This window comes from Nannospalax galili, unplaced genomic scaffold, assembly GCF_000622305.1.
Source record: "Nannospalax galili isolate Female #2095 unplaced genomic scaffold, S.galili_v1.0 scaffold1206, whole genome shotgun sequence".
Classification (NCBI taxonomy): domain Eukaryota; kingdom Metazoa; phylum Chordata; class Mammalia; order Rodentia; family Spalacidae; genus Nannospalax; species Nannospalax galili.
The window spans coordinates 682,487-709,912 of NW_008355162.1; the positions used below are offsets into that span (position 1 = coordinate 682,487).

The 27,426-nt window shown below is 39.3% G+C and overlaps 1 protein-coding gene across 1 annotated transcript in view; it reads left to right on the forward strand.

The window, feature by feature from the left end:
- The window catches only part of Rnf130 (ring finger protein 130), a 137,824-nt gene that overhangs the window by 49,966 nt on the left and 60,432 nt on the right, over positions 1 to 27,426 (forward strand). Inside the window, exon 3 of the mRNA XM_008852239.2 lies at positions 5,482 to 5,676. Coding sequence (XP_008850461.1) covers positions 5,664 to 5,676 — 13 coding nt within the window. The 5' untranslated portion in view covers positions 5,482 to 5,663. The remainder of the gene's footprint in view (positions 1 to 5,481; positions 5,677 to 27,426) is intronic.

Sequence of the window (27,426 nt, forward strand, 5' to 3'; positions counted from 1 at the left end):
TACTATAGCTCTGTAATACAGCTTAAAATATGGTATAGTAATCCCCCCTGCATGGCTCTTAGTGCTCAGGGTTGCTTTGGCTATCTGAGGTTTTTTGTGCTTCCATATGAATCTTAGGATGGTTTTTTCTGTGAAAAATGTCATGGGGATTTTGATTGGCATTGATTGAATCTATAAATGACTTTGGGTAGGATGGAAATTTTCACAATATTAATTCTTCCAATCAATGAACATGGGAGGTCCTTCCATCTTCTGATATCTTCCTCAGTCTCTTTAAAGATATAAAATTTCCATTGTAGAGGCTTTTAATGTCTTTGGTCAGGTTCATTCCAAGATATTTTATTTTTTGCAGCTATTGTGAAGGGGAGTGTTTCCATGTTCTCTTTCTCTGACGGCTTGTTATTAGTATATAGAAAGGCTACAGATTTTTGTAGGTTAATTTTGTAACCTGCCACTTTACTGAACATGTTAATAAATTCTAGGAGTTTTCTGGTGGGATTTTTTGCATCGCTTAGATATAATATCATATCATCTCCAAAAAGTGATATTTGATCTCTTCTTTTCCAATTATTACTCCTTTAATGTCCTGCTCTTGTCTTACTGCTCTTGCAAGAGTTTCAAGCACTGTGTTAAAGAGAAGTGGAGATAGTGGACAACCTTGTCTGGTTCCTGATTTCAATGGGAATGCTTCCAGTTTTTCTCCCATTTCGAATGATGTTGGCTGTGAGTTTGTGAGTATTGTATCCTGTTTATTTCTGTTTACATTCTTGATATAGCTGTACTTTTCTACAGTTATACCTTCATTGGAATTCTTTCTGCAACCCCTTGGTTATATTCATTCCTTTCTTCAGCTCTTTGTATTGCTTCCAGAACTCTCTGAAAAGCTGGTTTTGTGGACATGAATTCCTTCAGCCTATTTATGTCATGGAAAATTTTTCTTTCCCCTTTGACTATAATACAGATTTTGGCTGGGTAAAGTAATCTGGGTTGGTATCTCTGTTCATTTAGAACTGGGGATACTTTGGCCCAGGTTCTTCTGGCTTTCATAGCTTGCACTGAAAAGTCAGATATAATTCTGATGGGTTTTCCTTTATATATGACTTGTTTCTTTTGTAGCTTTCAGTATTGTCTCTTTGTTCTGTATATTTAGTGTTTTAAAAACATTAAAATGTGTTTTTAAACACTATGTGTGTTAAACACTATGATGTGCTGTGGAGAGTTTCTTTTCTGGTCCTGTCTGTTTGGTGTTTTATATGCTTTTTGTATTTGTATGGGCATGTCTTTCTTCAATTTGGCAAAGTTTTCTTCTACAGTCCTGTTGAAGATCTGGTCCATACCATTATGATTTGTAAGTTTGGTCTTTTTATGGTGTCGTACGATTCCTGCATATTCCATTCTTGTGATTTCTTAAATTTTTCATAATCTTTGTTTGAGTGGTCCAGTTCGTCCACTTTATCTTCCAGTCTTGATACTCTGTTTCACATTTCATTCATCCCATTGGTAAGGCTTTGTCCTGTCGTTTCTAATTTGTTTACTGAGTGTTTCACTTCCTTCTTCATTTCAGCATGAATAGTCTTCAATATTTCTTTCTCTTTTCTGAATTCATTCAGAAGTTTATCCCTATCTTTCTTCAGTTCTCTGATTTCTTTGTTATTGTGTTCTTTAAGTTCACTGAATTCTTTTATCATGTTTATAATTGTTCTTTAAATTCCATGTCTTGTGTTATTTCTAGGGCATTCTCATTGCACTCCTCTACAGGACTGTTGGTACTTGGTGGGGATATGTTATTTGGGTTTTTCATGTTATTATTTTTTCTCTGTGCATTTGACATGTGGATTTCTTTTGTAGTTTCTGATTCTTGTGTGAGTCTCAAGCCTTCCTTTGTGGAGTTTAGGTCTGCTTTTTGTAAACTTTATGTGCCTTTGTGGTTTACTTGTTGGGCATGAAAAAACTGGTTGGTTTAGGCTTCAGGTTCTCTCTTTTGATTTTATATTGGAGTGGTTAGGTTGCTTTTGTCTTCAGGAGTTCCCACAGAGGCCCAAGTCAGATGAGGATCAGATGCTCTTCGGCTTTCTCCTAAGGTCTGGATGCCTCCAGCAAAGATGTTGTCCTCAGGAATTTGTGGTTTTTACTGGTCTAGGGCAGCTGGTGGCCTTGTCACCCAGAGATGCAAAGGGTGATGGGGGCGGGAAGAGGCCCCAAGGGCTCCTGGGGACTGCACTGAGGAACTGGGTTCATCTGGATGCATAGGATCAGGAAGTGGAAAGGTCAGCCCTGGGTCGGGTTGTGCAGCCCAGGGAAGCAGAGGGATGTGAGGGTGGGGACCCCAGAAGGAACTGGATTGGTCTGGATGCAGAGGATGGGGAAGCAGTGGTGGTTGCCCCTGTGTCTGGGGCACCAAGACAAGGAATGGGACAGGTCCCAGCTAGAAAGAGAGACGGCGGGGGAGATAGGAGGGTGAATGAGGCTGGGGGAGTCAAGGCTTGGAGGGCATGTTCGAGTTACCCTGGAGAGAGGCCTGCAGGTTGTTCAGGCCCAGGGAAGCAGAGCGTTCATTTATTTTTTTATTAAAGGAAAGAATAACTGGATAAAATGGGTACATCACAGTATTAAGTGGTTAGGAAAAATGTCCTTTTTTTCTCCTATATAATAAATACTCCTGGAACCAGAACTCACATATCTTATTCCTGTTTGATTATTGTATTCCTACTGATATGTTTTAGAACCTCTTATGGATGGAATTTGGGTGAATTTTAGGGGGTAGGAATATTCTTTTTGTATCCACAGTCTGTTGGTAGAATTTTTATCTTGCAGATGTTCATAGACTCTGTTTCTAGTGGTTGGGGATTCGTGTAGGGACTTCTCTCCAGTAGATTTGATGTATTTTGCTTGGTGCACCCTTTGCTGTGTCTTACAGTCTAAGAACATGGAATATTACTGACCTGCTGTTCATAGTGGTCTGTGAACTGTCAGAAGGAACAGAACATAGATGATAGGATCTGAGGCACTTGGAGTGTAAGGCTCTGCAGAGCTGTGGAGGAAATTTCACATTGCCATAGAAGATCCCCAGGGCATCAAACTGGATTGCTAGGACAAAATAGGATGGACATCAATAAAAAGGAAGGGAATTTTATTTTATTTTATTTTATTTTATTTTGTTTTGTTTATTATTTTTATTTTTTGTGTATGTGTGTATTGCCTGCATGTAGGTAAGTGCACCCGTGTTATGCAATGCCCTCAGAGGTCAGAAGAGGCGGTCAGATCCTCTGGGACTGGAGTTACAGATAGTTGTTAGCTGCCATGTGGGTACTGGGTTCAAACCCAGGTCTTCTGCAAGAACAACCAGTGTTTTTAACCACTAAGCCATGTCTCTAGTCCCATGGGAATTTATTTTTTAGGCACTCAAGAATAAAGGAATTATAAGCATTTTCATATACATAACTCTGAGATGTTAGTATTGGGCTGCAGGTGTAGCTCAGAGGTAGAATGCTTGCACAGTATATATAAAGTCTTGAATATAATCCCCAGCACCATCAAAAAATTCAAGTTTCATGATAAGTAAAAGATCAGAGAGTTTACGTTGGCTGTCACAGTTGCTCAGCTAGTTAAGTACTTGATCTAGAATTTGGACCCCTGGTCTTGCCAATTCCATAATTATGCTGTGTCCTCTTGACTGCATTGTAAATGCACATGAAGCCATGGGGAGAAAGGATGTCACAGAAAAGTTGAAGTTCTGCAGAAGACAAATGTGGGGATCCCTTTGGGCATGCTTGTATCTGTGTTTTCTGCCAGGGTTTGTACAACAGTGTATTTTGAAAAATAACAAAACGCTTAAAACCTGTTGTTTGGTTGCTCCCTATTTAGACACAGTGTTGAACAGTTTCCTCAGACAGTGAGGTTATCATAACACATTGCCTCAGTGCTTGTTTTCTAAAACAGCCTGGTTATCTGTGCAACAGATACTGCTGGAAGAAAACAATCTGTTTCAGAATTTTAAAGTTTCATGATGTGGATTGTGATTTTCAGTAGCTGACTAAAATTGTGACATGGACTTTTTTAAAATTTTATTTCTCTCTGGTGCTCAGCATAGAGCCCAGAACTTTGCACAAGTTACTCACATGAACCACATCTCCAGCAATTTGTGTTTAACTGTTCTGCACACACACACCACCACCACCACCACCACCACACGTGAAAATGTTTTTATTGCCATCTTTCTCATGATAATTAGAAAATTTGAAGAAAATTCTTTAAATGGGAATGGTAGGTATGATTGTTCATGGGATCTTTACTTCTTCATAGACAAATGCAATAAGCATCTAGTTTCTTTTGCTAAGCAGAGTGTTTAAAGTGTGTGCAAAACAAACATTTTCCCACTAGTGTTATCGCTATATAGTGTAACTATATTTTATTGTCAACATGATACTTATGATTTGTTTACTTCTAGTGTCACCCTTTTGGGTCAGTGTGCTGTACCTAACACCCCCACCCCCCACTTCTCCACACTGCACACAGGGACTGGCAATGATGAACTTCAGGAGACAGGGGCCCACTGGCCTCTGCCACTGCTTCCAGGCCAACGATCTGCAGCCTTGCCTTTGGTGGCTTCTTACTCCTTATAGACTACTCTTTTATCTTACTTTAACCTGTTTGAAATGAAGGACAGGGCAATCAAGGGGCTTTTTAGATTTTCAGAAAGTACCTTATGTGTGAAATAAAAAATTGAGGAGCTTAGTTTGACAGATTCAAATGCATTTATGAGTATTTGAAACAAAGTGTCTCCAAAGGTCTAGAACTGTGACCGTATAATTTCTATCCTAATGCAGATTTGCAGAGTAATTTTGCCAATAAGTATAAATTAGAGGAATGGAATGACATGTTTATTTTGCGTATGTAGTTTTCACTACTAAATATAGGCCCAAGTTGAAATTTTATAATTTTCTTTGACATTTATTAAGAAGTTTGTTTGCAAAAAAAAAAACTTTGATTATGATTGAATTTCAAAAGGATAACCTGGTGGCTGAACTAAAGACTACTTTGGCTTCCTCATTTACCCCAAGCAAAAGTGTTCTCCTGTTTCCTCCAACTCCTGTTCATGGTAGTGTGTTTAGAGGCCCATGGGTATAAATGAATGGCCAAGAAGGCAGAGTTAGAACTGTCACCTGGGTTTCTGGGGTTTTCTTCTGTGTTTGCCTTTTTTTCCTCTTATCTACCTACCTACCCTGGTTTTTACTGGTCTTTTTTATTTTGTCAGTCTATAAAGTAAAAAATAAACTTCTATTGTTTTCATTTGCAGTGCAGGTAGCATTTTAGTGGAGCATCTCTCTCCCTGTACAGACATTGATTCGATTCATTGCATTGCCGTTTATGGAAATACATAAACTCTGCTGGCAGTGAGCTGTGATCTACGCAGTATTCAGAGAACAACTGAGCACTTTTGATAGACTTTATCTTTAATGTGTTTTTCTTTTTTTTGTCTAGTTGCTGATCATCTGGGCTGCGATCCTCAAACCCGGTTCTTCGTCCCTCCTAATATCAAACAGTGGATTGCCTTGCTGCAAAGGGGAAATTGTACCTTTAAAGAGAAAATATCACGGGCTGCTTTCCACAATGCAGTTGCTGTTGTCATCTATAATAATAAATCCAAAGAGGAGCCAGTCACCATGACTCATCCAGGTAAACAAGAAAAGGGACTTTTAGATTTTGTTTTTCCCTTTTGAAATGATTGTTGGAGGCATCCTAGCTTTGGTGAAATCATAATTTTTAATATAATTCTGTGATTATATTAACTTCTTTATTTTCACTCGTGGAGATGCATGACTTTTTTCCCTCTGGGTGATTTTTTTTTCTTAAATAATAAAACAGTCTATAAAATTTAATAGGAGCTGGAGAGATGTCTCAGCAGTTTAGAGCACTGACTGCTCTTTACAGAGAACCCAGGTTCAATTCACAGCACCCACATGGTGGCTAACAACCATCTGTGATTCCAGTTCCAGAGGATCCAACAGTATCTTCTGACTCCTGTGGGCATTGTACAACACAAATGCCTTTACACACATGCAGGCAATGCACTCATACACATTTAAAAATAAAAACTTACTAAATAGCTAACTGTGATTTTAATCCATAGTTTTGCATTTCCATTTTGCAAGATAACTTTAAAGGATAATGTGTTTGGGGCTGGAGAGATGTCTCAGTGGTTGAGTACTGGCTGCTCTTGCAGAGGACCCGGGTTCAATTTCCAGCACCCACATGGAAGCTAACAACCATCGTAACTCCAATTCCAGGGGATCTGATGCCCTCTTCTGACTTCCGCGGGCATTGCATGACATGGTACACTTGCACACATGCAGGCAATACAGTCATACACATAAAAATAAATTTTAAATAAATAATTTTTTTAAAAGGATAATGTTTGATTTGGAGTCACTCTCAGATTCTGTCGTGGATTCTCAAGGATTACATATCTGGAAGAATTCTTTCTATCTCATCTGAATAAATGTTGATCCTGACTTAGTACTCAGTAGATAGAGTATTAAAATATAACTTCTTTATTTGTTGTGGGAAACACTTAGGATAGTTGCATTGTAGTTTTGTAAAACAGCTACAATTTATCAAGCACTCTGTCTGTCTGTTTCTGTCTCTCTATACACACACACACACACACACACACACACACACACCACTTTGCTATGAGTTTTTAAATACATGTCTTAGGACTGGAGGCATGGCTCAGTAGTTGAGAGCAGTTTCTGTTCTTGTAGAGGGCCTGAGTTCAATTCCTAGTACCCGTGTTGGGCAGCTCCCAGTTGCCTGTAACTCCAAGACAAGGGAATCTGACACCCTCTTTTGACCTCCACGGGCAGGCACACGTGCGCACACACACACACAAATAAAAATAAATCTTTTTCGTGCGCACACACACACACAAATAAAAATAAATCTTTTTTTAAAAGGTATCTTAGGCAGTCCTCTTAATCATGTGTGATACAAGTTCTTCCCCAGTCTTACAGACCGGAAGGCTGAAGAAAGTAAGGACCAACAGACAAGGCCTAGACCCCACTTTACTCATGTCCATTCAGTTTCACCAGTCTGTCTCTTTCAGTTGAAAACTAAAGTTTAGTTTTGGCTTATAAAGTATAATGTCTTATTTAAGGATAGTGGGCATATGTATGAATGTGAGAAGACAATGTGAGGGAATCAGTTCTCTCCTTCCACAATGTGGATTCCGGTGATCAAACTGAGGCTTGGTGGCAAGCATTTTTACCCACTAAGACATTTTGCTAGCCCAAGGAATTAACTTTTAATCCTAAATTAGTTTCTTTTTTAATTTAAAAAAATTTTATGTGTGTCAGTGTTTTGCCTGCACATAGAAGTGCACTCATGTATGCAATGCCCCTGGAACTGGAGTTATGGACAGTTGTTAGCCACCATACAGGTGCTGGGAACCAAACTCGGGTCCTCTGCAAGAGCAGCCACTGCTCTTAACCACTGTGTAATCCCTTTAGCCCTCTAAGCCCTCTTAAATTAGTTTTTATGCAGTCTACTTTTAGACGGCTTTCTTAAAGGCATGTTTATCCTGGGCCATGGATACTTCTATGCACATATCTTGATAAAGTAATACAGAACCTTATAGTTCTGTAACTTGTCTTTTTCCTTTCAAATTAAACCTTTAAAAACTAAAATATATTTTTCTAATTGAAAAAATAAATACATGCTCACTGTAGAAGAAAACTAAAATGAAAGAATGCAAAGAATGAAATAGAATATGTGATTTTCACTCCTCAGAGATCACTGTGGTCCTCTAACTTTTCTTTTCTTTAGAGAAACCAAAAAGAGATAATCTGATTGAGCTGAATCTCAGTGTGTGAACTCCAAAGTGAGTGCACACTTGAATTCCACCATTTGATTTTGGACCTAGGATAAGTTATTTTTATGATAATGTCTTCTTTACAGAAAATAGGGGGAAAGATGGGCAGAGAAAAATTCAACTGGAAAAATGTATATCTCTTTCCCATTATATTACTTATATACACAAGAACCACAAAGAAGTAACCAAAATGAGAGTCTTCTGACATATGGGAAGATCTGGAGAGTGTAAGAAAGGAAATGAAAATATTTACCAAAAAAATTGTTATTTTTGTTTGAAGGGGACTGAGGAGATGACTCAGTGGGTACTTACTCTGAAAACATGAGGACCTGAATTTGAATCCCCAGTACCCATATAAAAAGGTGGGCATGGCTGCAGGTACTTGTAACTACATTAGCAAGGCAGAAACAGGTGGACCCCAACAGCTTGCTGACCAGCCAGCCTGTCTGAAACAGCAAACTTCAGTAAGAAGCCCTGTCACAAGGCAGTAAGGCAGAAAGCAATAAAAAAAAATTTTTAAAGACTTTTTGATGACTTGTGTCCCCCTACCTGCATGTGCCACAGACCACCCATGTACATACACACACAAACACACACACAGCCACACACACACAAACTGAAAGGGAGGAAGTCTTTGAGTTAATGCAGATTTCTTATATGTGTTCCTCAAAACATTATTCAGATATGCCATAGAGGACCATTGAAGAAAAAACGATAAATAGTAAGTTTGGGAAATGCTTGTGTGCTGTTGGTAGAGACTTTTAGTCCTCATTAATGCATTGAAGTCTCTGAGAAGTCTCCAGAGAAAAGAACCTCGTTGATAAACCCATTTATCAACCTGTTCTTGTTTGACTATGCAGCTCTTTATCATTGATTGTAATAACAAAAGTAACAAAAATAAGGAGGTTCAGGAGTAGAATAAGGAAGTAATTTCCATAGGATGTGTACACAAGGGCAGCAGGAAATGGCATTGTATTGTGTTTACATATATCTATATCAGACTCACATAGAGAATATATAAAGAAATCCTTTAAATTGGTAGTAAGGTAAACAGTCTAACTTTACAATGGGTAAAGGATTTAGTGATTAGACATTTTGTTAATTATTAGAAAATGAAATCTAAGCTGGGTGTGGTAGAGCATGCCTTTAGTCCCAGTACATGGGAGACAGAAGCAGGTGGATCTCTTGAGATTGAGGCTAGCCTGGTCTACATAGCAAGTTCCAGGCTGGCTAGGGCTACAGGAAGACTCTGTCTCAAAAAAAAAAGGGGAGGGGGGTCAAGAAGAAAATGAAATCTAAACCATGAGCTTGTACTTCACACCCATAGAATGAATATAGTTAGTCAGGTGATAGCAAATTTTGCTGAGGATGTAGAGAAACTATAATCCTCAGACATTGCTGTTGAGAATGGGAAACCACCTTGGAAAAGTTTGACAGTTTCTTTAAAGATTGACTGGGACCTGGAGATATTGCTCAGTGGTTAGGAGCACTTGCTCTTCTTGCAGACAACCTGGGTTCATTTCCCAGCACCCATTTCAGTTTCAGAGGATCCAGCGGCTTCTTCTGGCCTACTGAAGCACCAGGCATACACGTTGCACATATGCAGATGCAGGCAAAGCAATCATACATAAAATAAAAATAGATAACAATTTTTTTTGGTCTTTTGGAGATAGGGTCTCCCTGTAGCCCCAGCTGGCTTGGAACTCATTATGTAGACCAGGCTGGCCTTGAACTCACAGAGATCCACCTGCCTCTGCCTCCCAAGTGCTGGGATTAAAGGTGTGCGCCACCACACCCAGCTAATAACAATTTTTTAAAAATTAAACATAAATTTACCACATGACCCAACAGTCTTACTCCTAGCAGTCAACCCAGAAGAAACATAAAAAGAAGGAAAACAAAAAAAGGGGCAAAGGGGGAACTATCTACAATGACTTATATTTAAATGTTGCTAGCAGCAATATTTCTAATGACCAAAGAGTGGAAACAACCCAAATGTCCATCAACTTGCAAATGGATAAACATAATTGTGTTTGTCCCTATAGTGAAGAATGATTTATTGATTAAATGAAATTAACTGTGCTGTGGCAGGAATATTGCTGTGAACTTTGATCCACCCTAGGCTATTCTGAGTTCCAGGCCAGCCTGGGCTACAGAGTAAGACCCTGTCTCAAGAAACTAAATAAATAGAATTAATTATTGATATGTGGATAAACCTCAAAAGCAGTATGAAGCCAGACACAAAAGCCAGCTATTACATAGTTCCATTTATATAAAATAAGCAAATCTTAACTTAGAAAGACAGAAAGCAGGTTAGTGTGTGTGTAGGACGGGTGCTGGGTGTAAAGGTTAACTATAGTTGAGTGGGAGGGAATGTTCTGGAAGTGATAGAAATTTTTAAACTTGGATTATGGTGGCAATTATACAGCTCTAAATTTACTGAGTTGTGTACTTACAAAAGGTAAATCTGTGCTGGAGAGATGGTTCAGCAGCTCTTGGAACGGATCCAAGTCCATCCCCAGCACCTACATCAGGCAGTTCACAACTGCCTGTAATTAATTCCAGCTCCAGTGAATCCAACAACCTCTGGCCTCTGAGAGCACCTGCAAGCATATGTGTGCATGAACACACACACAGGCACACACAAATAATAATAATAATAATCTTTAAAAACTTAAAAACAAAAGTTAAGCATGTGGCATATAAATTATGTATCATTAAGCTACTTTTTTAAAATGTAGACTAAAGGTCAAAAACATAAAAGAAATTTCTGCTAAGAACTTGTCATTTTATTCTAATCCTGAGGGAAGAACAGACAAAAACAAATTGAGGGACATTCCACAAGGTAACTAGCCTGCATCTGTCAAAAATGTTAGGAGTATAAAAGAAAACTAACTAAAGGAAAATAAAGTCAGGAAAATGCATGATCTGCATTTCTTTTGCTATAAAAAGACATAATAGGGACAATTTAAAAATGTGAATAAGGGCTGGAGAGGTGGCTCAGCAGTTAAGAGCACTGACTGCTCTTGCAGAGGACCCCGGTTTGATTCCCAGCACCTACATGGTGGCTAACAACCATCTATAACTCCAGTTCCAAGGGATCCGATGCCTTCTTCTGACCGCCTCAGGCATTGCAGGACATGGGTGCACTTACACACATGCAGACAATACACTCATACACATAAAATAAAAATAATAAAATTTTTTAAAGTGCAAATAAAATTTAGAGGTATTTAAAAGCAACACAAAATAACTTTTTTTCAAAAATAAGATTCTTTTTAATTTATTTAATAATCACATGATTAGAAGAAGCATTCCTTTAGAGCTTTAACTTATTCAATAACAATTTCCAAAATCTCCAAAACTAAGATTCTTAACTCAAACAGTCTGAGTTACACGCCCTCCAATATTGTTACTTTGATATATTATGAAGTGCTTTTGAGGTAATCTTTTGTTACTTTTATTCCTATTTTAAGTGTTCAGAGTAGAAATTAAAAGCTTATAAAGAGCCAGGCATGGTGGTGCACACCTTTAATTCCAGCACTTGGGAGGCAGAGGCAGGCAGATCTTTGTGAATTCGAGGCCAGCTTGGTCTGCATAGTGAGTTCCAGGACAGCTGGGCTACAAGGAGACCCTGTCTCAAAAAAGACAAAAAAAAAAGGCTTATAAAGATAGAAGTTATATTTAAAAGTAGACAACACTCAGGAGGCAGAGACAGGCAGGTCTCTTGAGATTGAAGCCAACCTAGTCTACACAGCAAGTTCCGGGCCAGCTGGGCCTACAGGGAGACCCTGTCTCAAAAAGAAAAAAAAACAAAAACAAAAGAAGAGCAACAACAATAATAGTAAAGAAGAAGAATGTAAAAATAAGGAGAGATGCTTTACCTTATGATTAGTAGAGATATACCAAGTGCCTTTGGGTATGAAATTGAAAGATTAGTGACAGATCCTAAACCTGCTTTTTGTCAGCTATAACATTAGGGTATTATTTAAACCAGATAGATACATCATTATTTAAATGTAAAGCATGGATATATTATTAATAAAAGCAATAGGAATAAATCCATTCATAGAAAAGATTTCTGAAAAATGATTTTACCTTTTTAAAGATTAGACAGTAATATGCCACTTTGTTTGGGAATTTGTGAATTATGTGCAAGCAGGCTTATCCTTGCATATAGAAGGATTTTCTAGGTTGTTCTTGATATGAGAGTTTTTGCCCTTTTGTCTTTGAACTCATTGTTTACTGTTTTCCAAATTTTTTGCCTCAATCTCTTCTCAGTGGAGATGCTGCCTATTGCATATTACTCATCTGAAAAACATCACTGGAATGTTTTTGTCCACCTTATAGATCTCTATTTCTATAGTTGTCCCAGTCTTTTCTCTTTTGTTCTTTTCTCAAAATCATGTTTAATAATTTACCACAAGGCTGGAGTGCTCAGTAGGTAAAGCACTTAAAGTGCAAACCTGATGTCTTGAATTCATGTCCCCAGAACCCACATAAAAGCTGGACACAGTAATGTAACCATCTGTAGTAGTGCTATTAAAAGGTGGCAGACAGAGACAGGAGAATTGCAGGAAACTCACGGACCAGCTGCCTAGCATCAGCAGCAGTGAACAAGAGACTCTTAAACAAGATGGAAAGGTGAGGACCAACACCCAAGCTTGTCCTCTGACCTCCACTCTCCCACCATGGCACCTGCACACCTAACGCTTACACATACATATGCACACACAAATTTTAAAATTTATCACAGACTTGACATTTGCCACAACAGACTTGATCACTTTTAGTAATAGAAACAAAATTAAGTCTCTGTCAAATGATGTAACATCTTTAAAATCATGAAAAGAATTTGACACTTCAATCACAAGATTGGGGTTTGAATCTTCCATCCAGTTGGATTACTAGGCTTGTGGGTTTAAGAAAGTAAATCTTTACACTGTGTCCTCATTTGTCAAACACCTGGTAGAGTATCTGACTGCTTTCTCTACCTATCAGGATGCTTGTGAAGTTCATTGAGATAAGTTTTTTAAGTTGTACAGTTGTGTCTGGAATGACCAGTACCTTTTACAAATCATGAAATCTTGTTTATTCCTTTCATTTTGAGGCATATTTTTCTTCATTCTTGTGGCGTACAAGTTAGTTGTTTGTATTTTGTGAAAAAAAAGTTAAATAATACGTTATATTTGCTTAAATGTGCTTAAATATACTGTACGGATATAGGTACAAACAAGTGTTCTCAAGGCATATGTTCACCATGAGAGATGAACATGCATGAACTGGAGAACTTGACATAAGGGCTCCTGACTACTGTCTTTATCAAAGATTTATATAAGGTATCGTTGAAAAGTCTTCATCATGCTGAACCCTAAATAATTAAGATTATTAAGGATCTGACCAGAGAGAAAGTTACTCATTAAGGGAATCACATCAATCCAGACATTGGCTGTCGTGGAGGGAGTCAGGATAAATAACAGAAAATTAGGCTGGGCCAGCTGACTGCAAGCAGAGGGATTTGTATTCTTTACACTAATCAAATATTTTTGTGTTCTTATCAGACCTATAAGCATAAACAAGACACACATGACACCTCTTTTTATGGACTTAAGGTCATCCATAGAAAATAAACGATGAGCAGAATCTTGAGAAGTCTTAGGAAGAATTCTTAAGTTGAAGGAGTCCAATAGGGTTTCTTTAAGGGAATGACTTCTGAGAGGAAGTCCAAGTGTTTGAGAAAAATATTCCAGACAAAAGACACCTCGTGAGTAAAGGATCTGTGTGGGAAATAGAAAAGCAAAGTGATTTTAAGTCTGGGTTGGGAAGATGGAAGAGGTCAGAGTAGAGGTATTAAAAAAAAAAAAACAGTATGGGGGCCAGAGGGATGGCTCAGTGGTTAAGAGCACTGGCTTCTCTTGCAGAAGATGTAGTTTTGATTCCCACCACCCAGATGGTGGCTAACAACTGTCCAAAACGCCTTTAATCCCAGCACTCAGGAGGCAGAGGCAGGTGGATCTCTGTGAGTTCGAGGCCAATCTGTTCCATGTAGCGAGTTCCAGGCCAGCTGGGGCTACAGGGAGACCCCGTCTCAAAAAAGAAAAAGACCAAAACCCCACTTCTGGGGGATCCAACACCCTCTTTTGTCCTCTGTGGGTACTGTACAACACATGTGTACTTAACATACATGCAGGCATAACACTTATACACATAAGATTAAAATAAAAAAATTTTTTGGTCTTTTTGAGACAGGGTCTCCCTGTAGCCCCAGCTGGCCTGGAACTTGCTATGTAAACCAGGCTGGCCTTGAACTCACACGGAGATCTGCCTGCCTCTGCTTCCCAAGTGCTGGTACTAAAGATGTGCCCTACCATGCCTGGCCAAAAATAAATTTAAAAAATATATATATATATATATATATATGGCTGAATATGAAGAGATGGTCAGGGTAGTAGTAAACTAAATTTACAAGTAGAAGTATGCCAGAGGCAAGAAAGGAGGTTGATGCCATTTACTGAATGCTGTGTTATCCCACCATGGTACAGGTTCTCTGCAGGTGTGAAGCCTCCTATTTGTAGCAGAAAGGTAACTGAACAATCCCACTGAGAGTGTCTGGCTTCTCTACCATCTACAATTGGTACTTGGAAAATCCTTCAGGAAGCATTGAGTAGAGTTTGGGTGGCAAAACAAGTCCCACAAAATAAGTTCACCACCACAGGAGAGTGAAAGACTGTAAGGAAGAGTGTACAAGCCGTAGGGCCCCCAGAGAAGCCCTGGCTGATACTTACAAGTCAAGTCCATGTGCAGAGGCAGAGTGAGTGGTTATGGAAAGATAGCCATTTAGGCCCAGTGGTCTGTAGTAGAAGAAAGCCTCTGAACCTCTTGAGAAGTACAGACTCAGGAGCACCAACTTAACATACAGATCAAAAAGCCTTCTCTGGCTCCCATCCTTTCAGTCAGGCATTTCTTGTTGTGAAATCTTCAAAATTGTAATCCTCTTCTAACTTTTCCTTTTCTGACTCCCCCTATTTCTGCTTGTACTTCAGAGAAAAATGTTAATACCTTAACAATTCCTTGATCTCCTGTCTCACTGACACATTGGCTCTCCTCTTCCACAGACACCCTCTCACCCTATAGGGCAGCACTTATGTAGTGTTCAAGGACCCACGGCAGGGTCACTTAAGGTGCTGATGTCATAAAGATACACATGCCGAAATCCCCCTCCTTCACCAAAACCCCTGTAACTTAGATTCTTAGGGATGGACCCAGAGCTCCACATTGAGCCCTCTTGCTCCCATGTCAGATCTGTCATTGGGTTACTACCCTCTGTGCTATGCTTTTGAAGGTGAAATGACATGAACTGATAATGAAAAAGACAAAGAAGCTTGGGTGCCTTTCCTTAAAGAGTTCACAATCCCAAGGCCCTTGCAAGCTTTTTTGTGCCTCTGACAGTACTATCCCTTTCCTTCTATGCTGCCCTTTACCTTTTGGACTGGCAGTATGCAGTTGAGATTTCTGTGTCTTACCGTTCTGTTCTCTGCAATGATCAGCAGTATGCCATGAACAAAGTAAACACATTGCTTTGATCCCATGAAACTATTTAGTTCTGTTCTTAAGCTTTCTTCTCATATATTTTAAAACAAGTCTTAAAATTCCACATTTTAAAGTACAAGTAATATTTTTCTTGCCTTGTCAACAAGATTTTCAGAACTTGATGAGTTTTTTTCTGAGGAATGTCCTTCATCTGGTAGCTGAAGGATATCTTTCCCAATGTAGTATCTGTGATATCATTGACAGGAAAGGCTGCTCAATATGTGGTTTTACTTGCTAACTCTAGTTAACAGAATGAGTTCTTTGTTATGTAGCTAGCGGATCTGTGTGGTAGTACAAAGGGGAAGTTATGGGCTCTTGGATAGTTGAAAATAATGCACATTTGTCTGAAAGTGAAGGCTCTATTCTACTGCTTTTAAATTTTTTATATCGATTTTGCTGTGACCATTTAATAGTCTTAAATTGTATCAGATCATTGTCTAATTGGAAATCTTCATCTAGATTTATTTATCTGTGTATAGGAATATGTGGACTTTCCTAGCCAGAAATAATTTTTTGTGTTGGGTTTTTTTTTTCTTGAGACAGGGTCTCCCTGTAGCTCCATCTGTCCTGGAACTCACTATATAAACCAAGCTGGCCTCAAACTCACAAGAGATCTGCCTGCCTCTGCCTCCCAAGTGCTGGGATTAAAGGTGTGTGACACCACATAAAGTTCTGAAGCAATAGTTTTAAGATTTATTTTTACTTGTATATATGTTTCTCTCTCTCTCTCTCTCTCTCTCTCATGTGTGCGCAGAAGCCCTAAGAGGCATCAGATCCCTTGGAGCTGGGATTATAGGTGATTGAGATCTACCCAATATGGGTGCTAGGAACCAAATTTGGGTCCTCTGGAAGAGCAGCAAGCATTCTTAATCACTAAGCCATCTCTCAAGTCCCTGAAACAGTAGTTTTAAAACATAAAAATATAAAATTGCTTTAAAAAAATAAATGCAATAGCCGGGCGTGGCAGCGCACTCTTTTAGTCCCAGCACTTGGGAGGCAGAGGCAGGAAGATCTTTATGAGTTCAAGGCCATCCTGGTCTACATAGTAAGTTCAGGTCAGCTGGGGCTACAGGGAGACCCTGTCTAAAAAAAAAAAAAAAAAAAAAAAAACAATAATTACATATAAAAACTTTTCCAGGCTGAAGAGATGGCTCAGGAGTTAAGAGTGTTACCTGTTCTTGCAGAGGACCTAGGTTTGGTTCCCAGCACCCAAATGGCAGATAACAACCATCTGTAACTCCAGTTCCAGGGGATCTGATGCCCTCTTCCAACTGCATGGGCATTGCACAACACGGGTGCACTTACATACATGCAGGCAATACATTCATACACATAAAACAAAAATAATAAAATATTTTTTAAATATTCCATAGGCTCTTTCTTTTTCCTTGATTTTGTATATCTTAAGCAAATGGAGAAACCTCTCCACCTGTATTTTGAGACATGATTTACTACACTTCCTGCCTCATTTGAACTCATAATTTGGTTGATTTATTTTTATCAGTCTTCTTTTCTTTTCCTCACTGGCAACAGAAAAAAGATAAAATAATGTTAAGGATCTGCATAGATTTGGAATGCTGGTTTAGAAATCAGTCTCATGGGGATGGGGAAATGACTCGGTCCATAAAGTACTTGATGTAAAAGCACCAGAACTTGAGTTCACATCCCCAGAACCCAGGTAAGAAAGCTGAGCACTGTGGGTACATGCATGGTGGGGTGTGGATACAGGTAGATCCCTGGAACTCATTGGCCAGTCAGCTTAACCAAATCAGTGAGCTCCAGGTTCAGTGAGAGAACCTATTTCAAAAGTTTAAAGTGATGGGCCAGTGAGATGGCTCAGTGGGTAAAATACCTGACAGCACCTGAGTTCAATCCCTGGAACCCACATAAATGTGGAAGAAGAGAAACAACTCTACAAAGTTGTCCTCTGACTTCCACATGTGTGTGGTGACATGTGTGCCCCCCTCAATTATAATAAATAAAAATATAAAATAAATTTTTAAAAAATAAAAGTGGAGAATGATACAGGAAGACAACCAATATCAACCTTTGACCTCCATACACATGTGTGCACATCGTGTGCATGTACACGCACACATCCACATGAACATGTACTTATCCACACCTAAACATATGCAAAATAAAAATCAGTTTTATAGGTTACAGGATAGAAGACATTTTAAAATTTATTATTTTTATTTTATGTGTATGTGTATATTGCCTGCATGTAGGAAAGTGCACCCATGTCATGCAGTGCCCGCAGAGGACAGAAGAGGCTGTCGGATCCCCTGCAACTGGAGTTACGGACGGGTTTTAGCCACCATGTGGATGGTGAATGCTGGATTCGAACCTGGGTCTTCTGCAAGAACAGCCAGTGTTCTTAACCGCTGAGCCATCTCTCCAGCCCCTAGAGGACATTTTTAATTGGCATCAGTTCTTACAGGAGTAAAGAGACTTATATCATAAACTTTTTTAAGTTTTATAGAAAGAAATTTATGAAGATAATACCAAGAGAATTCCCATAAACCTTGCATTCCCTTTTTTAAATTAACATTAGTTTTGTTCATTAGTTTAATTAATAAATACATCAATCTTGATTCATTAATAATTACATAATTAGTAACTAAAGCCCATTACTTTACTCAAGTTTTCTCATGTAAGGTCCTTTTTCTGTCCCAGGATCTCATCTAGGATTCCTGTCTTTGGTCCTCATATCTCCTCACGTTCTCTTTGTGATATCTTCTTGCATCATTGTTTCTACTGAATTGTCAAGTGTTTGTATAATATTCTTCAGTTGGGATGTGTTGGATTCTTCCTAGTAACTAGACTAGTCATCTGAGTCAGTCACTTGCTTCAATCAGTATGGACTCATTTTTTTAAATGTAACCTCATGATTTTATTGTCTTCATAACAAAATCACCTTAGAACTGGATCACTTGGCCCCTTCTCTTCTTATCACGTCCCAGTTCAGAAGGCTTGTATCTCTTAACAGCCATCATTCTCTTAGGTCCACTCAATCTTTGTAGTTCTAGCCTTTTTGTAGAAACTAGGATTAGTCTGCCCACCATGGCCACTCTGTTCCTGTCCTAACACTGCTTTCCCTGGGCACATAGAGAATCCATGCCCTTCTTGTACTGTGTCACTTTGTGGATATAGTGTTTGCCATGTTTCTCGCAGAAAATCCAACTAGTTTTAAGAATATTCACCATCTTTGTGGAAGTGCTATCAGCACAGGAAAAAAGAGAACTTTTTTTTTTGACAGGGTCTTCCTAGTCCTAGTCTGCCTGGAAGTCACTCTGTGAACCAGGCTAGCCTCAATCTTGCAGAGACCTGCCTGCCTCTGCCTCCTGAAGGCTGGGATTAAAGGTACTCACCACCATTCCTGGTGTTATTTTATAGTTTGGATTATAATACAGTATAACTTTGTTGCTCAAATTATTTTGGCTCTCAACACTGGACATGCCTTTAGTTTGCTCCTGTACACATTGTTAGCTCCCATTATTGTGAGTGTTGGGGATTTTTGGATTATTTTTTTGAGCACTTCTTTTCTGATGCTATAAGATGCTCCAGTCCATCTTATATATTTTTTTGTCTGTCCCAGTTCTAACAGTGGTTTCTCTGAGGAGCCCATATATTCCACTGGAAAATGTCTTAGAATATAGGATCTGGACATTAAGTGTGCTTGCTACTACTAAGGTGTTTGTTGTTTCTGGGACTGATAGAACTAGGAGATACTTGGTGTTTACTAACCATATAAATACCTTACATATTTATAGCTAAATATATCATAAGTAGTTCTATATTTCGCCATCTGTGTCTTTCTTAAGCTAAAGGTGAGTTCATAGTTGTCTTTAACTTTAATCCGTCACCATATGGATCATTTTAGCTTTCTCTCCTTCTCATCTTTGAACTCACATTCCAAAAGTGAACAGTCTGGCTCCCACCATCCTACACCCATTAATTTTATTTGTTAGTTCACTAAGTCCTGGGACTTTGGTTCCTAAACAGAAATAAAACACATAGAGTTCTGGTGCTTGGCATGAAAGTTAAAAAGTGTGGACCACTTTGGTCCCAACTTGTTTCCTGTTTGGAATACCTTAACTCTGTGTTTAACCATTCTTTCCCCACCTATTTTAAATTATCAGAAAGTTACAACAAAGCAAAAATGTAAGAATCTTACTTGAAAAGGACACAACACTTAGACTCTTGGGACACAGATAACAAAAAGTTGATACACAAATGTTATTTTTTTTAAAACCATTAACAAGTGTTTGTGGAGCTCTGACTTAGGACATCAAGTGGAGAAACCCTGAGACTTTAATAATCTTTGGAGCTAAGTGTTGGCTAATATGTGCCTTGGAAACAAGCTGCAGTCTTGAGCTGTGTGTCCTTATGGACATAATCAGATATGGGGAAGTGTTAGTCTTATACTGCTCTTGATTGTAAACATGACATTCATTTTTAGCATTTCATTTTAGCAAAAGACATTTTAAAAACCAAGGTCCAGAAAATAAGATGGAAAACTGAACAGTCTCTTATCAAGCTTAATTGGAATTTGAACATCAAAATGAGTAATGTTAGCAACTGTTTTAACCTATGAATCCATATTGATTTAAAAGGTAAAAGACACTGAAATTTTAAAGAATAGAATGTTTACATAGTTTCAAAATGCCTCCCCACAGAATTCTTACTGATGACAAAGGGGAAAAAAGTAGCTTCATGGTAGAGATACCTGGAAGGCATTGCTTTCACAGATCATCAAAGTAGTATCAGTAATGGAGAGATCAGACTGCACCACCTGGTAGTGAGAAGAGTGTGCAGCATGGCATTTATGATGGTCCTGTCAGAGGTGCATGGCCTGGACCTAGCTGTGAAGAAATACCATCTACAAAGTAGCTATCTCAAGGCAGTGAACATCAAGGAAAGACTGAGTGATGGTTTGAAACTGACAGAACATTAAAAAAAAAAAAAAACACACAAAACCCTGATGGGTAAGGGCATGATTGGGAAAACATGAATGGATTCTGAAATGAGTCTTGATAGTAATGTATCCATTCAGAATTGTTTTCTAATTTCAGGGATTCTCAAGCAATTTCTCTCTCCCCCTCCATCCCTCTTTCTGTCCTCTTTGTATTGTTTGTAGAAAAATTTGTATCTGGGATAGTGAGGTACCAGGCCAACAACTCACTCTCAAAGACAGGTTCTGGGTGAATAGATATTTTCAACTTTTCTGAAAGTTTTAGATTGCTTTAAATTAATAACTTGAGAAGTATAAATCAATCTACATTGGGATTCCATCATACTCCAATCAGAATGGCTATCACTTAACAAATAACAAATGCTAATGAGATTTCTGGGCATGGTTGGGTGGCAAGGAACCTTTATAAAGTGCCAGGGGGAATGTAAATAGGTTCAACCACTATGAAAATCAATATGGAGATTCCTCAAAAGTCTAAAAATAGAACTATAATATGACCCAGTTATATGACTCCTGTGAATATATTTGAAGGAATCCAAGTCACATATAATAGAGATACCTTCACATCCATGTTTCTTGTGGCACTATCCAAAAACAGAATCAATCTAAGTGTCCATCAATAGATGAGTAGATGAAAAACGTGGTATGTATACAATGTAGTTTTCAGCCGTAAAGAAGAGTGAAATCATGTCATTTGCAGGAAAATAGATAGAACTGGAGATCATCCCATTAAAGTGAAATAAACCACAGTCAGACAAGTATTGCTTGTTTTCTGTCATATGTGTGTTCTAGTTTCATTTCTGTTACTGTGATTACTCTGACCAAAGGCAAATTAGGGGGAAAGGGTTTATTTCAGTTTAACATTAAAGCCTGTCATTGAGGGAAGTCAGGGCAGGGACCTGGAGCAGAAACCATGGAGAAATACTGCTTGCTGACTCAAGCATGCTTAACCTGCCCATGCAGTGGTGCTGCCCATGGAATGGTGCCATCCACAGTGGGCTGGGTCCTTCTGCATTGATTAACAATCAAGATAATCCTCTCATAAGGTAATCTGGTCTCTCAGTTGGGACTCTAGTCTCAGATGACACTAAGCTGTGTCAAGTTGATAGTTAAAGCTAACTAGGGTATGTGGAGCCTAAATTTTACACACAGTATGAAAGTAGAAAGGAGACCATTTGGGAAGAGAAAGGGGACTAGAGGGAGGAGAAAAGAGAAGGTAATGGAGGTGAATTTGGTCAGAGAACATGATGTATTTGAGTTAAAATATCACAGTGAACCCCATCACTTTACAATGACTACACACTAATAAATTTTTAAAGGGGAAAAAACAGAATAATCAGGAGGCTCTAGACACAGTTGCTTTGGAAAAAAACCTGAAGTAGGACTCCAGGGAAGATGTCTTTGAAAAGTTCAAAAGACTTGTGTGGAAAAGGGATTGTTATTGCATCTGGAACGTACAGCTTGAAATTGGAACGTTTCATGTAGTCAGTAATACCTCACAATTTACTGACGTGACTTTTCTTCATGATACATAAAGTAATAATGTGCCTTAAAATTGGCAGATTTTGTACCATCAACAGATCAAACTGTTTGGTGCTGCTTTTCCTGAAGACAGAATCAAGAGTCATGGATGGGCACTTAAAAGTCTATATTTTGGTTTTAAAGACTTCCCTTATTCTTCAACTGCCTCTGGTTAGAACCAGTTACCTTCAAAGGATCAATAAATAATAGGGGTTCCTATAATCACTGAAGGTTGATGGCCACCCCAAAATCTTTCAAATGAAAATTTTTTATGATGTGCAGGTCTTTGTTCCTACCATCTTTCCTTCTTTATGACATGACAAGAACCAGAGATGACTTAATACATGTAGTCAAGAGATAGCATAAGAAGAAAAGAAATGGACATTTTAAGAGCTGTACATTGGCTTTTTGCTGTACTTGTGTGAAACTAGAGACTCTCTTGTCCATGGAGTGAAGGAAAATGGGTTCAGTAGATCCTTATTCTTTTTGAGGATAACCTAGTTCAGTGTCCTTGGGAATTATCAGTGACTAAGGTTTCTCTTGGTAGCTTACGCATTTGGCTCCCAATAGGCTCATGGCAAGAGTCTCGGGTCAGCCTTTAGTTGGTGCTATGAACCTTTATGGGTACTTGGGTGAATAATGTGGTACTGGAGTCTTCATGACTCACTGCAGCTGCCAGGGTGCTTCCATTATAGAACGTCACCTTTCAATTTCATGCTCTGCACTGTCTTCTCTGCCACAGTTTATCTTACCAGTCCCTTGTCCCCATTCATCACAAATCTCAACTCTGAGCTTACTCATCCACTCATAGTTCTGCTGTTAGCCTAAGCAACTTCATCCTAACCTAATTCCTTCCCTGGGTTCTTAAGGATCCATTTCTCCGGGTACTTGATCCCATAGCTGTTCCCCTGGGTCTCACTATCTCACTGAATTGCTAAATATCATCTCAAACTCCAGTATCCTACTCCCTGACCACTGCCTCTGCCATTCTTCCTTATCATTTTGCGTTGTCAAAGTTTCTAGTTTCTTAGAACCGTTCTCCATCTTTCCTAGTTTTCCTCCTCCTGACTTCATGCCTCTAGTCGCCTTAAACACTATCAGTCACTTTTAAGATTTAAAAAAAGAAAATCTTATGTATGAGTATTTGCCTGTATGTATGTATGTATGTATGTGCGAATGAATGTATACCATGTGAATGCCTAGGGCCGATGGAGGCCAGAAAAAGCATTGGACCCCCCTGGACCTATAGTTACAGGCAGTTGTGAGCCATGTGGGTGCCAACAACCAAACCCCAGTCCTCTACAAGAGCAAGTACTCTTAACCACTGAGTTGTCTCTCTAGCCCTCCCATCAGTCACTTTGACCAGTAGTTTCATTGGGACAAAGGAGTGTCTAAAACATGACTCACCAGGTACACTGAGAGCCATTTAGTTCTCTAAAGGCCTTGAATGTTAGGCTAAGGAACTTGGACTTTATTTAATTGACAAGAAGGACACATCAAAGGCATTTGAACAGAAGGCATTGTGACAGGACAAATCTATGTTTTTGGAAACTAATAACTTCTCAGCAGAAAATCTATAATGAATACCACCATCCCCTGTATCTATCATGTATCTATCAGAATTACTGCTATGCTTTTTTTCTCCAGTGTTGGAGGAAACTTAGGGCCTCATGCATGTTAGGCAAGTGCTCTACTACTGAACTATATCCCCAGCCCTCCCCCAAAATGAATGTTTAAAGAAATGAAAACTGTAAACAGTTAAGAACTTAAACCAGTGGAGGGAAGGCCTTGAACCATCTTCAACAGACTCGACTCAGACAGAAGCAGCATGCGACTTGAAGGCAGCTGGACAAAGTGTTATAGAAAACCCCGGTTACACCTGCCTGTCTTCTCTGTAACCATTCTAGAACTTTGAAGAATTTTTTATATTTTTTATTTTATGTGCCTGAGTGTGTTGTGTGCATGTAGTAAGTACACCCATGTGTGTAATACACACAGATTAGAAGGTGTTGGACCCCCTGGAACTGAAGTTATAGACAGTTGTTAGCCACTTTGTGGATGCTAGGAACCAGACTGCATGCTCTACAAGAGCAACCAGTGCTTTTAATCGCTTAGTCATCTCTCCAGCCCCCCAAAATTATTGTTTTTCGAGACAGGGTCTTCTTGTAGTCCCTGCTGGCCAGGAACTTGCCATATAGACCAGGCTAGCCTCGCTCTCACAAAGATCTACTTGTCTCCGCCTTCCAGCGCTGGGACTGAAGGTGTGCACCGCCATGTCTGGCTCCCAAGGATTTTTTTATAATATTTATGTTTATTTGTATAAGTGTTCTGCTTACCTCTACATATGTGCATCTGGTATGTGCACAATGCTGGCAGAGGCCAGATGAGGGTGATGGAGCCACCACGTAGGTGCTGGGAATTGAACATGGGTCCTCTGAAAGAGCAGCAAGTGCTCTTAACCACTGAGCCATCTCACCATCCCTCTCTTGCCTGTAATTGTTTAATGTGTGAAGAGGTCACTGAGTGCTGTAGGAATAACTAATGCCATTGTTAGGAACTACCAAGTTATGAAAGTACCATTGAAGGTACTGTCTGTGAGACTGTACTGTCTGCTTGAGCTTTTTTAATGAGACGTTTCCTAAGGTTATCTGTCTCTGAGTTTTGAAATTCCTTAGAGCTTTCACAGACAATTTGAATTTGTTAACCTCCATCAAATGGAATTTTATACCAAAATGTTATTTTCTTAGAAAAGGGGTAACCTTGGAGTGGAAATGCTAAGCTGCCTTTCTCTGTTTGCAGCCTGGTCCCTCAACTCAATTTTTTCTCTTCCTTGGTTTTCTTTTGTCAGTATCCCAGCTGCACTGGGCTGGCCCTGAGACTTACTACTCTGAGGAAGGGATTTCTGACACTTCCCAACTGAGTAGATTCATTCTCTGAGTTCTCTGGTTGGAATCTTGTTGGCAGCTGGAAGGATCCTGTTGGTCTGCAGGTAGCTGCAGGTAGGGAACAACTGAAGGAAGTAGAGTCTCAACTTCTATAGTAAGAATTCTTTGGGTTCCTCCCACAATGCCTTCCTTTCCTTTCTGTGAATGATAACACAATACAGGTAGCTCATTGAGCAATAGCAGTTATTGAACATCTTCATGAAATTTGCAAGTAGTACCTGATTATTTGAAAGAAGAAGCTGAAGTTCAGAAAGATTATGTATCTTGCTAAAATTCAAACCTTAGACCTTCTGATTCCAGAGCCCAAGAGGAAGTTAATTCTGAGGTTCCTAACTTGACCCCTCAAAATTCAGTTTTACTGTAGCTTAATTATAGCAGTGCTATATTTTTCTACTCATGTTTTTTCTCACTGAAATAACTGATGACAGGGTGCTCTGTTTTACATAAAAATAGACTGCCCGGTAGTTCTATGTTTTTGGTGGTGGTGTTTTTTTTTATGGTGCTAGGGATTGAACCTAGGGCATCACACATGCTAGGTAAGTACTCTAACACTGAGTCACATCCCCAACTCCCTTTTTATTCATTTATTTATCTATTGGTTTGGGTGAGGATTGTTTTTGTTTCAGGGTCTCCCTGTAGCCATAGCTGACCTGGAACTTGCTATGTAGACCAGGCTGGCCTTGATCTCACAGAGATTCTCCTGCCTCTGCCTCCTGAGTGCTGGAAATAAAGGTGTGTACCACCACACCAGACTTACTGGTTTAGTTGTTACTGTTGTTGTTGTTTTTGAGACAGAATCTTACTCCATAGCCCAGACTGGCATGGAACTCAGGGCAGTCTTCCTGCCTTAGCTTCCTTGGTGCTGGGATTAAGAGCATTATCTACTACTCTTTTTTTTTTTGGTCTTTGGTCTTTTTGAGACAGGGTCTCCCTGTAACCCCAGGAGGCCTGGAACTCACCATGTAGACCAAGCTGGCCTCAGTCATACAGAGATCTGCCCACCTCTGCCTCCTGAGTGCTGGGACCAAAGTTGTGTGCCACCACGCCTGGCTGCAACTCCTTTTTTTTTTTTTTTTTTTTTTTTTTTTTTTTTGTCTTTTTGAGACAGGGTCTTCCTGTAGCCCCAGCTGGCCTGAACTCACTATGTAGACCAGGCTGGCCTTGAACTCACAGAGATCTGCCTGCCTCTGCCTCCCAAGTGCTGGGATTAAAGGCATGTGCCACCATGCCCAGCGCAACTCCGTTTAAAAAATATTTTATTATTACTTTTGGAGACAGTCTTATGTATCCTAGGCTGGTCTCAAACTTACTGTGTAGCTGAGGATGACTTTGAACTTCTGATCTTTCTGCCTCTACCTACATAGTGTTGAGATTACAAATGTGTAACACCATGCCTGGTTTTATGTGATGCACTAGACTTTGTGCAAGCACTCTACCAACTGAGCCACATATTAGCCCTACTACTTTTTTTTATTTTGAAACAGGGTCTCATTAAGTTAACCAGGTTGAGTTAACCATTTTTAGCCCAGAGAGGCCTTGGACTTGCTATCCCCTTGCCTCAGCCTCCTAAGTGTGTACCACCAAGCCTGACTTTGTTCTATGTTTTCATGGGGAGAAAGATGAGTAGAAAATATTGGTAATGGCTCTGATAACAGAATCACTTCTGGGGATTAGAAAATCACAGTTTTGTAGATGCCATTATAGTAATTTTTTCATCAGTGAATACTGAGAGAATTGAGTAAAAGCTTTTTGAGGATCTGGCTATTCATAGTATCTGAAAGTATTATTCCACAGATTGCTTATTCATTAAAAGGAGAAATGTATTTATTTATAATGAAGAAAGATTAACCAAGTCATAAAGTTTGTCATCAGTAATAGAAGTAAAATCCACTGTGTGCTTCCTGAGATGATTCCCTGGGGAGGGAGGAAGGAAAAGAAGGAAGGAATTACCTCATAGCTTTCTTACCAACAGTAAGAGACCATCCATCAGGAAATGGTCTGACAAGTACAGATTGAAGGACATTTTCAAATTATCTCTGGCTGGAATATTTAGAAAAGGCAGTGTCAGCCAACATGGCAGTTCACGCCTGCAGTCCCATTACTTGGGAGGTGGAGGCAGGAATGTCAGGAGCACAAGGTTGTCTTCAGCTGTACAGCAAGTTTGAGGCCAACCTGGACTACATGACACCTCAGCAGGCAAAGGCACTTGCCACCAAACCTGATGACCTCAGTTTTGTTCCTGGAATCCACGTAGTGGAAAGAGAGAACCAACTCCAGTTTTCCCTCTGACCTGAACACATACACAGAATAAGCAAACAAATAAATAAACGTATGCATGTAAAAAAACAAAAATCAGTGTCATGAACAATTGTTCTAGCTTGTTTCTCCATTGCTGTGACAAAACACTCTGACCACTACCAACTTGGGGAGGAAAGGGTTTATTGGTCTTATATCTTCCAGGTCACAGTTTATCAGTGAGCCCAAGGTAGCAACTCAGGGCAAGAACCTGGAGGCAGGAGCTG